Source organism: Magallana gigas, chromosome 5, assembly GCF_963853765.1.
Source record: "Magallana gigas chromosome 5, xbMagGiga1.1, whole genome shotgun sequence".
NCBI lineage: Eukaryota > Metazoa > Mollusca > Bivalvia > Ostreida > Ostreidae > Magallana > Magallana gigas.
In genome coordinates, this window is record NC_088857.1 from 49,635,911 (window position 1) to 49,649,252 (window position 13,342).

At 33.6% G+C, this 13,342-nt stretch overlaps 2 protein-coding genes across 2 annotated transcripts; both read left to right on the forward strand.

The window, feature by feature from the left end:
- The first annotated feature begins 833 nt into the window (after nt 1-833).
- On the forward strand, nt 834-4,561 carry LOC105331085 (uncharacterized). Its single transcript, XM_011433125.4, has 5 exons — nt 834-990; nt 2,268-2,399; nt 3,415-3,496; nt 3,697-3,887; nt 4,295-4,561. The coding sequence occupies exons 1-5, from the start codon at nt 988-990 to the stop codon at nt 4,379-4,381; spliced, it is 495 nt and encodes a 164-aa protein (XP_011431427.1). The 5' UTR covers nt 834-987; the 3' UTR covers nt 4,382-4,561.
- Nucleotides 4,562-4,702: 141 nt separating this feature from the next.
- LOC105331093 (uncharacterized) lies at nt 4,703-12,516 on the forward strand. The gene is made up of 5 exons (XM_034457631.2): nt 4,703-4,839; nt 5,495-5,641; nt 5,829-5,910; nt 9,184-9,374; nt 9,636-12,516. The coding sequence occupies exons 1-5, from the start codon at nt 4,837-4,839 to the stop codon at nt 9,723-9,725; spliced, it is 513 nt and encodes a 170-aa protein (XP_034313522.1). The 5' UTR covers nt 4,703-4,836; the 3' UTR covers nt 9,726-12,516.
- The last annotated feature ends 826 nt before the right edge of the window (nt 12,517-13,342 follow it).

Consider the following 13,342-nt stretch of genomic DNA (forward strand, 5'->3'; position numbering starts at 1 on the left):
ACCAAACAACACTTGTTTACATTAATTTTTTATGCTACTTCTCACAAATTTGGGTTTCAAACTACTTTCAACATTACATCTATATAAATTTTAAATTCTAAAAAGCCCCAAATACAATCTAATTAAAATTAGAACTTCCATCCGCTCCCACGCGACATATCGAAAACCGGGGAGCGGATGGGAGTTTTAATTTTAAGTAGATTGCCCCAAATATTACTAGCATTAAAAAGTGTTTTCCGTAAACAGATCATAAAAATGATAGTTTTTTCTCTGAGATTTAATTTTAGAGTCACACAATACAGCTCGGGTTTATAAACTTTCTTTATCTCTTTCACACGCTAAATAAATGTTTAAATGAATAATGTAATCAGTGAGTCTACAAGGCTCATTATCGCGAAACCCATCAAAGGTCCCGTTTTCTTTCTGAATTGAATTCGATCAAATATTTCGTCTATTTACACAGTTTATTTTGTTAAGATTTGGTGAACGTTTTCAATGTTTTCTTTTCGCGGATGTGAACAGGTATTATTTAGAATTAACAAATGGAGGTGAAAAAGATATATGCTTTCGCATACTTAATATATTTGTAATTAATTTGGTGTATTGACACCGGAAAGATTTTCAAGATTTTGTTTTCCAAATTAAAAGGAACCACGACTTAAACGAAAAAAAAATTACGCGATTGATAAGATAGAGAGAAGTTCTTTATGAAAAGAAAAAAAATCCACGATTTTTCAAACAAGTCAGTGTAAATAGCTATTAAATACATATTTTATTTAAAATCAAATTGATGAATAAAACAGCTGACAAAGTGATTGTTACGTGCCCATACGAATTGATCCGCCTCTAGAGTTCAACACTCCCAACATTTGAATCAGTGACACCGGAGTTACTTCGGTCAGTGCGTTTTTGTCGGGTATTTACGGTGTAGATACTGTCTTTGTTTTTTGAAGAGCACCAAGGCATGACGAAAGACGCCAACTAATTATGGTAAGCTTTGGAATTCCCTTGTATGTGTTCATTGTTTCTCGCCTTTTACTCTTCATTGATGCATGTGAAACTTATCTAAATGTTCTTGTTTTCAATAGAGAATTGATGTTTCGTGTGAAAAGCTTGTTTTATATGCATGAAATCTCCCTTTCAAAGACTACAATAGCCGGACTTGTCGCGTGATTAAAATTACGGACTCTTAATGAACCTTCGGTTGATTAATGGTTCCGTGCTTAAAAAAATGGACAATGGTTTTAAGAAATATTAGCCTGCTTTGACAGAACAATTTTGACAGTGTGTAAAATGGACCTTTTCAAAATCAAGATTGGTGTAAAAGACGAGTAATTCCTTTAATACATGTATACTGTGCAGACGTGTGCATAAATTATTCAGTTCTTTTATAGATTAGAAAAAAATTCATCATCAATTAATAAATAAATAATTTGGCCGACCCTAAACACCTTGAATGGACTAAATCAAAATAGAGAAGTTGTTCCTTTATTTGTATACTTGTACAATGCTACACTTAAATATGAATGTTAGTATGAAAAGAACTCTATCAGAAGGTTGTTTGAGCTAATTTCCTGTAGCCTATTCTGTTCATTCACAAACCACAAAACCTCCAGCTAGGTTATACTTGAGCTTCTGGTTACTTTTCTAAATATCACTCAAATTGAATTGGATTTAATCTCTATTACTGTTACATACACATTAAAGGCTATTCAATCGTTGGACTTGTAAAAAAAACCCTGAAACATTTACTCAACTACATGCATCATTAAAAACCCCTGATTGATAGATATCGATCTTTGTCTGTATTTTAACTTGTCTGAACAAATGAACCTGTTAACATTGTGTGAAGGGGATTTAAAAATCTGAAGTAAATACAGGGAGTTCATTATGAAGTAAACTTGATCCGCCCCTTGTAAGAAGTTGGAGAGGGGAGTGGTATAACAACAATTGTCTCTATGTCTGTCTAAATATATATCCTTTGTTATAACAGATAAAACATTCTTATGCATATAAAAGTAAATATTCTTTTTATCTTCGCCTCCTCCTATACTTATATTCCGATAAAGCATACAGTAAAATTATAGCGGTGAAACAGACTAGAAAATATTTCTCCTATCCTTGTAAATTGTGAAAAAAAATTATTGTGGCCAAATCAGACTGCTAACAATTAATATTAACATCAGATAATTCGTTTTGGAATTTGGAATTCGATATTGTTTGCATTTTTAAAAACGATTATAGAAATAGGACACTACGTTTTGTAGGCGGAAAAGAAGGCGAAGAAGAAGAATGGCCCGCGTCTAGAGCTGACGAAGGAGATGAAGGCGGACCTGAGGGAGGCGTTCGATGTGTTCGATGCCGACGGGTCAGGGACGATCGACGCTAGTGAGCTTAAGGTCCAGGCGTCTTACACCTAGCCTACATATTATAGTTCACCTCTTACACTTTAAAATTGATAAATCAACAAATGTATCACAAAAATTTATTTGTATTCATATTCATAATGCAGGGATCACATGATTGAGATGACCAATCATCTTTCGTGAAAAAATTGTCGTAAAAAAGTCAATATCTAATTATTGCTACATCCTCTTCGACACACTTTTAATTTTTTTTTATACTTCTTACATAGTGAATGTAAACGCGGGATTGAGTTGCTAATATTAGAACAAAAAGCCCCCAAATTAAAACACAGAGCTTTGTAATATTTTTATGAAGTAAAGATTTTCAAGGAGAGGATCAATATCTTAAGGTGCCATGGGACACCTGCTGATGTTAAAATGGGTTAAAGTTTGACATGTTTTGGTAAGGGCAATAAAGGTCCCAGCATGAATAACAGATTCGTAGTCAACTCTCTAACCTATTTTGCTACGCTGTTAGATAAAATTAGTGCGATTTTTTTCCCTATAAAACTATTCTTTTATTTCCTTGTTCATTTTGATAGGAGGTATGTCACAATATATAGGTGTCCCACACCAACTTTATGCCTCCGTAATAATTTTGATAATGATGATATTTTAAATGAACTAGAGTTATTGCAAGAAATATACTATATGTCTATAACAGCTAGCCTGGTTTCCATATGTTTTTAAAGCAAATAAGATATATTGGTACTTGAGAAAAAATATACAAGTACCGCTAAACTTATGCAATTATGACTACTTTGATGTAAAAATGTTGACAAACTTAAACATAATTTTAAACGTTATATGTACGTTTAAAAACAACCCACAGACAGAGATACTTTAAAATAGTTACCTACATAATTACAGCCTAAAATCTACACATTTTCCTCTCACCAGCAAATATAGCTCATTGTTTTTCAATTGCAATTTTTTTTCGGAATGCAACACTGAAGCTGTGTGTTCTTTACACTGTCAGTATTATTGTGTATTTTTTTGTTGTTTATAGATTGCTTTGCGTGCTCTTGGGTTCGAACCTAAGAAAGATGAAATGAAGAGATTGGTCGCAGAGATAGATACCGACGGTTCAGGTAGGTACAATCTATAGAACGAAATCAATCTCTCTCTCTCCCAAATTATTTTATGAGACTTAGCTAAGTTTTGATTGATTTAAATGCAATTTTGTCATATCGATTTCCCAACGCTTTAATAAGTTTAGTAGTTTGAATTAGTTCCTACATTGTTTCAATTTTTAAAACAAGATCAAGAATTGATAAAAAAAAAAATTCAGGTATTTTGGATTTCGATGACTTTCTGACGCTGATGACGAAGAAGATGACAGAGAAGGATGAGACAGAGGACCTACAGAAGGCCTTCTGGCTGTTTGATGAAGATGGCACCGGAAAAATCTCCCGCGCAAACCTCGACCGCGTCGCCATTGAACTTGGATACGACCCTGACAAAATGCAGGACGAACTTCAGGTATATGAGTGAAAAAAAAACCCAACCTGTGCATGATAGGTTAACATGTACTGGTTATAATCTTTTTATTAAACGCATCCCTATTGTTTTGAATCTCATTTACTTGATAGAATCCGTAATTATAATAAATCAGATATAGCGTAATACTATGTCTACAAAAAATCGAACCGAAATTCTTTTTCTTCAGAGATTTCTACGAAATACATGTAACAAAATTAAAATTAGTAAAGCACATAAATAGTTTAGCTGCGTCAAATCCAAAGTTCATTAAATTATAAACCAGTTTTCAATATCTCTATTTAACGGCCCACAACCCTCATAAATTTATTTTTGATAAAATGAATGCTGCTTCATATTAACCATATATCAAATTGAAATGATTGTTGTCACGTGTGTTTTTTTCCAAGGAAATGATTGATGGGGCGGACAGGGATGGAGACGGTGAGGTCAATGAACACGAGTTCCTCAGGATGATGAAGAAAACATACCAGTGATTCCATTTACCGGAAGCTACCAGTGATTCCATTTACCGGAAGTCGGCATTTTACGACAATTGTTACATGTATAAACACACACCACGTAAATTGTAAAGCGTCTCATAACTAGAAATATCTAATTCTTTATTCGAATGAACACTGTCATAAACCAGAATCCATGAAATAAATATATTGTTGTTTGATAAGAAATGATATTTGATATTTTGTTCAATTTGAGAAAATGTGAGAGAGAGAGAGAGAGAGAGAGAGAGAGAGAGAGAGAGAGAGAGAGAGAGAGAGAGAGAGAGAGAGAGAGAGATGTTTTTCCTTAATAAGTTTAAACAATTAAGTGTACAAAGTTATAAACCGAAATTTAAATGTTCAGATAAAAGCTATATTCAGTGATTGCGATAAAGTGTGACCTTTAGGTGTTTTAAAGAGAATTATAGCGAACGTGCGTGTTAATTGAAATAATGGTAAGTTGTATGATTTCAAACTTAACATTAATATTTTTAATTCATGTATATTGTTATAAACGGCATTTAATTAAATTAAGAAACTACATTTTTGAGAAACTACTTTGCAAAGGTTATTCTTTGTAATTTTAACATAAGTTAATGTGCCTCTGGAATTAAGTTAAAGGGACATGGTCACGATTTTGGTCAAATTATATTTTTCTGTTTTTATTACTTACAATTCGTTAGAAATGCATTTCTGGTGATCAAATGAAATTTGAGGGTCAGTCGTAGAGTTAAAAGCAAAATACAGGCCTCATAATTCTTTATCATGTAACCAATGCTCGTGCCCTGTAAAAATCTTTTTCAAGCTGACTTGACTATTTCTTCTTGTATTCGTTTAAAGCATAAACAAACAGTTCTTAAACAGTTCTTTAGGTCTAAAACTGGAATATTTACTTCAACATTCAAAATGTAAACAGAATCTTTGTTTAAATATCAAAGAATTCTAAGCTATGTGACTCGCTTTTAACTCAAGAAATGACACTCAAATTTTGGCTTGCTATTAAAGATGCCTTACTGAAGCCTTGTAATCTTTAGAATAAAAATATATTTCTGATTAAAATCGTGCCCATGCCCCTTTAACGTTGAAATACCAAGTACATCTGCACTACAGGCCGCCTCTAAAACAAAGAAACAAGTTCGAAAATCCCAATTTAAGCTAACTTCAGAACAAGAAGCCGACCTTCGGAAAGTCTTTGATATCTTTAGCAAAGGTGGCGAAGAAAGCGGATATGGTACGATCAGCGCCGAGGATATAAAGGTGACGTCATTATATACCGAATATATAAGTTATTATTTCTTTACAATAAATTAAATTTGAAATAAATCTAAAAATTCAATATTATAATTTGACAACATTCGACGTTTTGATCAATATATTTGACATCACTTTTAAAATAAAATGTACATTGATTATTTCTTTAGATATTTGTAGTTTTTTTTAATAGATTGCTTTTCGAGCTCTTGGTTATGAACCAAAACAAGAAGAAATTAGACAGCTAATATCAGGAGTGGACAAGGATGGAAAAGGTAAAAAAAATCTCGATTTTTTACACCCCCCCCCCAAAAAAAAAAACGAGAAGGCAAACAAAACAAACAGCTTTATATTAATAGGTCAGGGGACTGGGCTACTTATCATCACACGTAAGTGTGCGATTTTAAAGAGGTTATTTAAACCTTAATTATGCCTTAAAATTGAATATAGATAAACATATTATTTGTCAAAATAATAGTATTTTTATCTATGTCGTGTAAATTCGTGTAGTTTCATTTCAATATGTACATGTATAACACGTGTGTTTTCTGGTCCACGTTTTAATCGGGTTTGCTTATAATATGCTCATGTACAAAATGACAGGTTTATTATTTATTTTTTTAGAACTTTGTATTAGAAAAACAATAGCATGTTCGTGATATTCATATTTTAAATCAAAGTAAATAGCAAATGTGTTTTGTATCGTGTGTTTTACCTGTAATCTTCAACTCAGTTTTTAGCTAACAAATATGAAAACAAATAAGAAAAATTAATAACAAAATATCAAAACACTATAAAGTCTCATGTTGCGAAAGGTGGGTTTATCGACAGATACCTTAATACACGGTCTATTCCGATAGATCATTTAATTAAGTCGATTCTAATACTCATTTAGTGAAGTCACTATCACCAATTTAAGGTTGTTGTACATCGAGCAATGACGCTCACCAAAACAAAAAATTGCATCCTATTAGTATACTTAAATAAAAAAGAATTTCATTTCGGGAAAAAGTTAATACATGAGTAAAGCAATTCTCTTGGTCAATCCATTAGCGGTGCCACAAAACATTAATTAAATATTCCATGTTAAATCAATGAAGCTTGTCAATTCTTCTTTATCAAACAATGGCTACCTTCCAAAAATTGTTCTTGTTATGTCAAACATACCGAATTTAAATACTAACATATATTCTAACTTTATTTGCTCCCAGAAGACTAATTCTTACTGATTAATTCCTGGCCAAACATGATTACATCAACATGCACTTGTTATATGCTGTAAAAAAACCCAGTCACCCTAATAACACTCTTTATCACAAGAATGTACTTTTAATTCGAATTATCTCTTTTCCAACTGCAGGATCATAATGCAGACGACACCTTTAGCTTAGAGAGAAGGAGTAAAGATTAAGTATAGATTAAAATAAATGATTTAACATTCTAATGAAAAATAACGAGCTGTAGACTGCAATGGATTTGTTCTCAGTACGTCTCCATTTGATAGGGCTGTATTACGGATTAATACTCGTCCATGTAACGATTTGACTCTCACTTAGATTCCATGCTAGAAGTTCCCACCACCCTCAAATCATTTGACAATCCAATCCTTCTCTCTTTCATATATTGATTATGTCATTTTGAGACAATATATAACCAGGTATTGAGTGAGGAATTTCATTTAATTTAGAATTCATGCAGTTTTTTGGCGAGCAAAGTGAACACATTATAAGTGTGTTCTCATTCTAATACGAATAGAATCTTATTTCGGCGGGGGATATCCTTTTCTGATTTTGATTTTTTGTTTATTTCTTTAAATTGCAAGACATTCGGTAACTATTTTTAGAATTCCTGATTTGTCGAAATATACTTGTCAAATGAAGTAGAAGAGAGATAACTCAAAAGTGCCTGAATTCTTTGCAATTGGATAACGTTACTTCACTTTGAAAGTCTTTTAAAATATTAGGGATTTTATTCTACTTCGGCCTTCATCCTGGCTCATTTATGATATAGTATGATAATAACGAGCGCAGCTCGCCGGCGCGCAGCGCCGGCGCGAAGCGAGCTCTACCGGCAAGGCGTGTGTGAATAGAAAATTCGGACTAGTTGCACATTCATTCAACGGATTTTTTTGGCGTCAGTAAATCGGACCAGTAATGCATTGTTTTAATCGTCCCAGTAGTTCCCTGTAATCATGGCAATTTTCACCACTTCACACTCTCAAGAGAATCAGCAAGACAATAAAAACAATAACGATGTATGAGCCTACTATACGACATACAGTCAACGGTACCTCTAAAGTTCACCTCAGTACACTCTCAATCAAAGATAATCGAGTGACGTCACAAAGGTTTACACATTGATCCGATAGATTTTTTCGGCGTCAGTAAATTTTGACCCACAATTCATAGTACCAATGGTTTCCAACCTCACGTTCTCGCGAGAATCAAAGTACAACTTTTGAGAAGCATTAAGATGTGTAATTTTAAGAACATCATGCTTTTTAAAGAAATAAAACAGTATACTTCGCGTACTTTTATTTCTCAGGGGAGTTTTAAAGAGTCAGGCGACACTTAACCAACGTCAGCTTTGACGTCACAATAAGCACTGATAAGGGGAAATTACTCTAATTGAAGTTATTGTAAATCTGCTGAAATGACCATAATCCTCTCAAAATCTTGCAAAGGCTAAGCTAAAGAACAGCTGAAGAATAAGGACATTTCTTCAGATACAGGAAACAGTTGTAAATTGCACTCATTTGGATGAATGCTCACATTTATTTTATTCACTATAAGTACGGTAAATTCCTGGAACGTACACGTAGCATCGCCTTTTTTAAAAAGGGAGTGGGTGGGTGGATGGCAGCCTCATCATCCAAAAAATCTTTGCAAGCAAAAAGAAAAAAAAATCATGAAAATTCTAATCCTTCAGCTCTTTAGCAGTTCAATGGTTTCTTCATTTTCACTTCCATTTATAACATGGGGGGGGGGGGGGGGGCACCATGTTCTTTTAATATGATAAGCAAATATTTTTAAGTGTAAATTAAAAAAAAAATATCAAACATTATTTTTTTTTTAAAAGTGGAGGGGGCAAATCCATGATAAGTCGATTTTCTATGTGTAAATTGGGAAAAAAATGAAATATTATTTTTTTAACATGGGGGGGGGGGGAGCTCTATGATAAGTCAAGTTTTATATGTAGGTTTAAGAAAAAATGTCTTCTGCAAAAAAGGGGGATGAACTGACGTTACAATGACTTTAAAAGAGGAGATACAGTGCAATGAATATTCATATATTAAAATCTTTATTATTCAACAACATTGTATCTAAGATTAAACTACTGTTCTACTTATAAATAAATACATTATAACAAATTTTATAAACTATGAATAACGCAAATTTACCGAAAAATAGGTATGTTTTATTTTTTTGCATTCAAATTTTACGTTGTTAATTTTATCTTTATTGATTTATTATAATTCATCGTTTGATCACATGCTGTGCTCGCCCCAACGGTCGCACCGTAAAACATATTATTTGTTTTAATTGTAGGTTTGTTAGACTTTAATGATTACTTAGCAATTATGACGAAGAAAATGACACAGAAAGATGACGTAGAGGATCTGCAAAAAGCATTCGAGTTGCTGGATCGCGACAGAGACGGAAAAATCAATTCCGGAGATCTACAGTCGGTGGCTGCCGAACTTGGGTATTTTACAGGTACAATGGCCGAGGACCTACAGGTAATCTATACTTGTGGTAAATGAAAAGATATGCGCCCATATTTCTTAAAGCCTTATTATGCATCTCTTTGCAAGTCAAGCACACTAACTTGACACTTTAAAGTTTAGATAATTTTATAAAAGTTCAGTTCATGGCAAAGTTAAATCGTATTTATATTTTAATATTTTTTTCTTTAAAAAAAGAAAAACAACCTCGCATTATTGTCCCATTAAAAAATACATAATATTTGTATTTAGGTTTCAAGGTTTAAACTTTTACAGGAGATGATCGATTTCGCCGACAAGGATGGCGATGGTGTGGTCAGTGAGAGGGAGTTCCTCAAATTCCTAAAGAAAACAACTTTTGAATGACCCGTATTACTGTGCATTGTTGCTAAATGAATTCATTTTTACCTTTAAACCCCTTTTTGTTGGACAGTTTGTAATGCCCTTTTTTCTCATATCAGACTAAACATTCAATTTGTATAAACTATATGATTTTATTCAGAAACTGATGCATTCTATTTGGTTAAAAAAAGTTATGAAATTTTATTCATGATATTTTAATACACCTACACGCAAATGCAAATATATATCTTATATACATGTATATTCATTATCGATATCTTCATTTACTTATAAAGTATCCATATTTCGCCGTTTATAGCGAGCTCAGCGAGCTTTAAGAACCAGTGCAAGCGGGTTCAAGAGAACGAGCTAAATCTACAGATTCATTAAGAATTTTTTTTGTCTACGTCAAATTTTTCTGCCGTAGTGCTTTGCGAAAAATGGCTAACATTTAACTCGTAATTCACGGTGCTTTGATGCTTGAATACACGTTCTAAGTACCGTACACGGTTTGATGAGACCCAATACATTTTTTTTTTACATGTTCCCATTCCTTCGTTTTGAGTTGAGATACGTAAACAAATGATTCTAGATTTTAACTTATGACGTCACAATGATCTCGCGCTATATTTCCCGCGATAAATTCAGGGGTGGATCAAACATCTGTAATGCGTGTACTAGCAATTTAACTATAGACTGCGATCCCTGCCTCAGATGATGTTTTTAATGGGTTTTTTTTTAGTTTTGATAGAGAGATTATATTATTACATTAAGGATATCTATATTTTGTGATTTTATATTTGCTTTATCCAGCGAGTTGAAATGGTGAATATATTCGCGAGGCTTGCCGAGCAAATATAACCATTTCAACGAGTTGGATAAAGCAATTATAAAATCACACAATTACATTGTATAGATGTTCTATATATCTCTTACAATTTGATAAATATCATAAAGCTTTTAAGAAAGCCCATTTTATGACCGATTTTTTGGGAGTTGATTTTAATCAACTCTCCTATGCAGTTACTCTGCCAAACCGAAAGTGAAACAGTGTTTGGACCTAAGCACAAATCATCACCGCAGACAAGACTTAGTTCTCGGTAATAGTCGATAAGTTCGCTGTAATGAATTCTGAAGCATTGTTTTTCAAGGAAACTTATTTATTGATACCTTGAAAATAGTCAGAGCTTAAATGGTTGGAAACAATTTAGACATTTTTTGTAGTGGTACATGTATGTATTCCTACGCTAGAGTTTACTATAGTATCGTTCAACCAGACGATCGGTGGTTTCCGTAAATCTTCGACAAGCAGAGAATTTAGAAGAAGAGATTAACGGAGACAGCCGAGCGTCTGGTTGAACGAAGCTAGAGTTGAATATTGCTTGGATCCATTCAATTTTTCAGAAATACATGTATTTTGATTACTGATACGTACGTTGATGGAATTAATAGTATCTTTAAATATTACACATGATTCATATGGTTTTTTTTTCGAAATTCTTTTTGGAAGAGTCCGAGTATTCATATTATAAAAAATCAAATACATATAAGAAACCACTTGCCATGCAAAATAACATTTTCGTTGATTCTAAAATAAACAAGCATTCTGGGAGTATTGCATAAGCAATACACGCCGCCTACCGGTTTGTATTATTCTATGAAAGCTTCGAAGCATACAACTATTTCAAACTATTATAAAAGAGATGTTATGCTTTAATTAGAGATAAAAGAAAATAGAACATTCAAACTACATAGCTGATTAAGAAATGAAATTAAAAAATGGGTAAAATAATACTCTTTATATTATCTCCTGTAATTTCGCCAAGTCCATTTAGTATTTGCTGATAGAAATGTGTTAAAACAATGCACTGTTATGCAGAATATCATTTCTTACCGTCTTTTGTAACCCGAATCAACAGACCAACCCGATAACGAACCCGATTGTAATAATACAAAACACCTTGTCGATTAAATTTACAACACAATGATTGACACTATTTTACAGAGCTTATTTGTTTGTTAGAAACAATAAACGGAATGGTACTTGTACAAGAAATGCACGATATAATAACTGACTACATACTTTCCTTGTTTATTTAATACACACCGAACCCGATAACGAACCCGAACATTAAAAAATTGGAATGTAAAAAATTAATTTTCTCGAAAATATGTCAACCAGACGCTACAAAAGTGTAAACTTGATCTGTAGTTTGACATTTTGGAGCTGTTCAGCAAATTTCATATTATTCCTCAAACGCATAAAGAAAAAAAGTGTGGAAAACTAAAGTGGGACAGACGGACGGACGGACAGACGGAATGACGGACACAGAGGAAAGCTATAGTCTCCCCCCCCCCCCCGGTGAAACCAGTAGGGGACTTATAATAATCGATAAAATCAACCCCCGTCAGTACTTCAGTACTTTGATTTTTTCAAAGATTCAACGTTATATGTTATGCAGTTATTGTGACCTTGCGCAATACAATATAGTATGTCATTTTGGAGATAAATCAATCTGTTTTGATGAAAAGTTTTACTGAAATAAACTTTGAAATAATTCTTTAGCTCTAAATAATTGTTCTTCGAGCTTAATTACCTGATTAAATGGAAATACTGGTCAGTCAGAAGACTTAAATAATCATGTTTGTCGACATAACGTAACACAAAGTTGCGAATGCTCTTTAGTTTGAATTGACTCGAACGAGGAACATTTGTTGGTGTTTTATAAAATAAACACTAGCCTAATGATTCGAAACTGAAAATAGTAATTGAGGATGCTTACTGGTGGTGGAATAAAAGTCTTAAAAAACATTATTTCGGTAAGATCTTGTATATTAACACGACCAGTATGCTCTGTTTTCATCGCGTCGTCAGGATGAACTCCTTTGATAGTTAACGTGATTTGTTTTATAAACTACACAAAGCAAATTGAAAGTTGGAAAGGGGCTAAACTTATCAAAAATCTTGACAAACAAGAAAAAAAGTCTTTGGTTAGGGTTATGTATAACTTTGCAAAAAAGTGTGTGTGTGTGTGTGTGGGGGGGGGGGGGGGGGGGGGGGGGGAGTCACAATTATGTTCCAAACATACTCCCATACTTTTGGTTGAGTTCTGGTATCTAAATTTTGTTTGAAATGTATTTCCATACTTTTGAGTTATTTATATATTTTTGCTTGCGTGGTCACTGGGTGTAGTAATACTACTGGAGAAAACCTGTTTCACAGGTATGATTTAGTGCTTAGTGGTTTGAAGAGCGAGGTTAGATGTATTCTGGGCGACAAGCTGTGTGGACGTGTCTGTACTCTTGCTGAGATATCTTGGGCGTTTCCCATGCTGTGTGATCTTGGGAACGGCATCCCTGTGTGGGCTTAATTGTGTGAGAGAGATACAACCCAGTAAGTGTCATATTTTTTCTATTTTTAGCTCACCGAGACGAAGTCAGGGGGAGCTTATGCTATACCCTCGGCGTCGGCGTCGGTGTCGGCGTCGGCGTCGGCGTCCGGACCTGGTTAAAGTTTTTGTTGCATGTCCTGTATCTAAGCTATTACTTGTCCTATCTTCACCAAACTTGCATGGATGATGCATCTGGACCTACTTATGGACTTGAAAGACTAGGATGCTGAATCTGAGTCCTAAATTTCA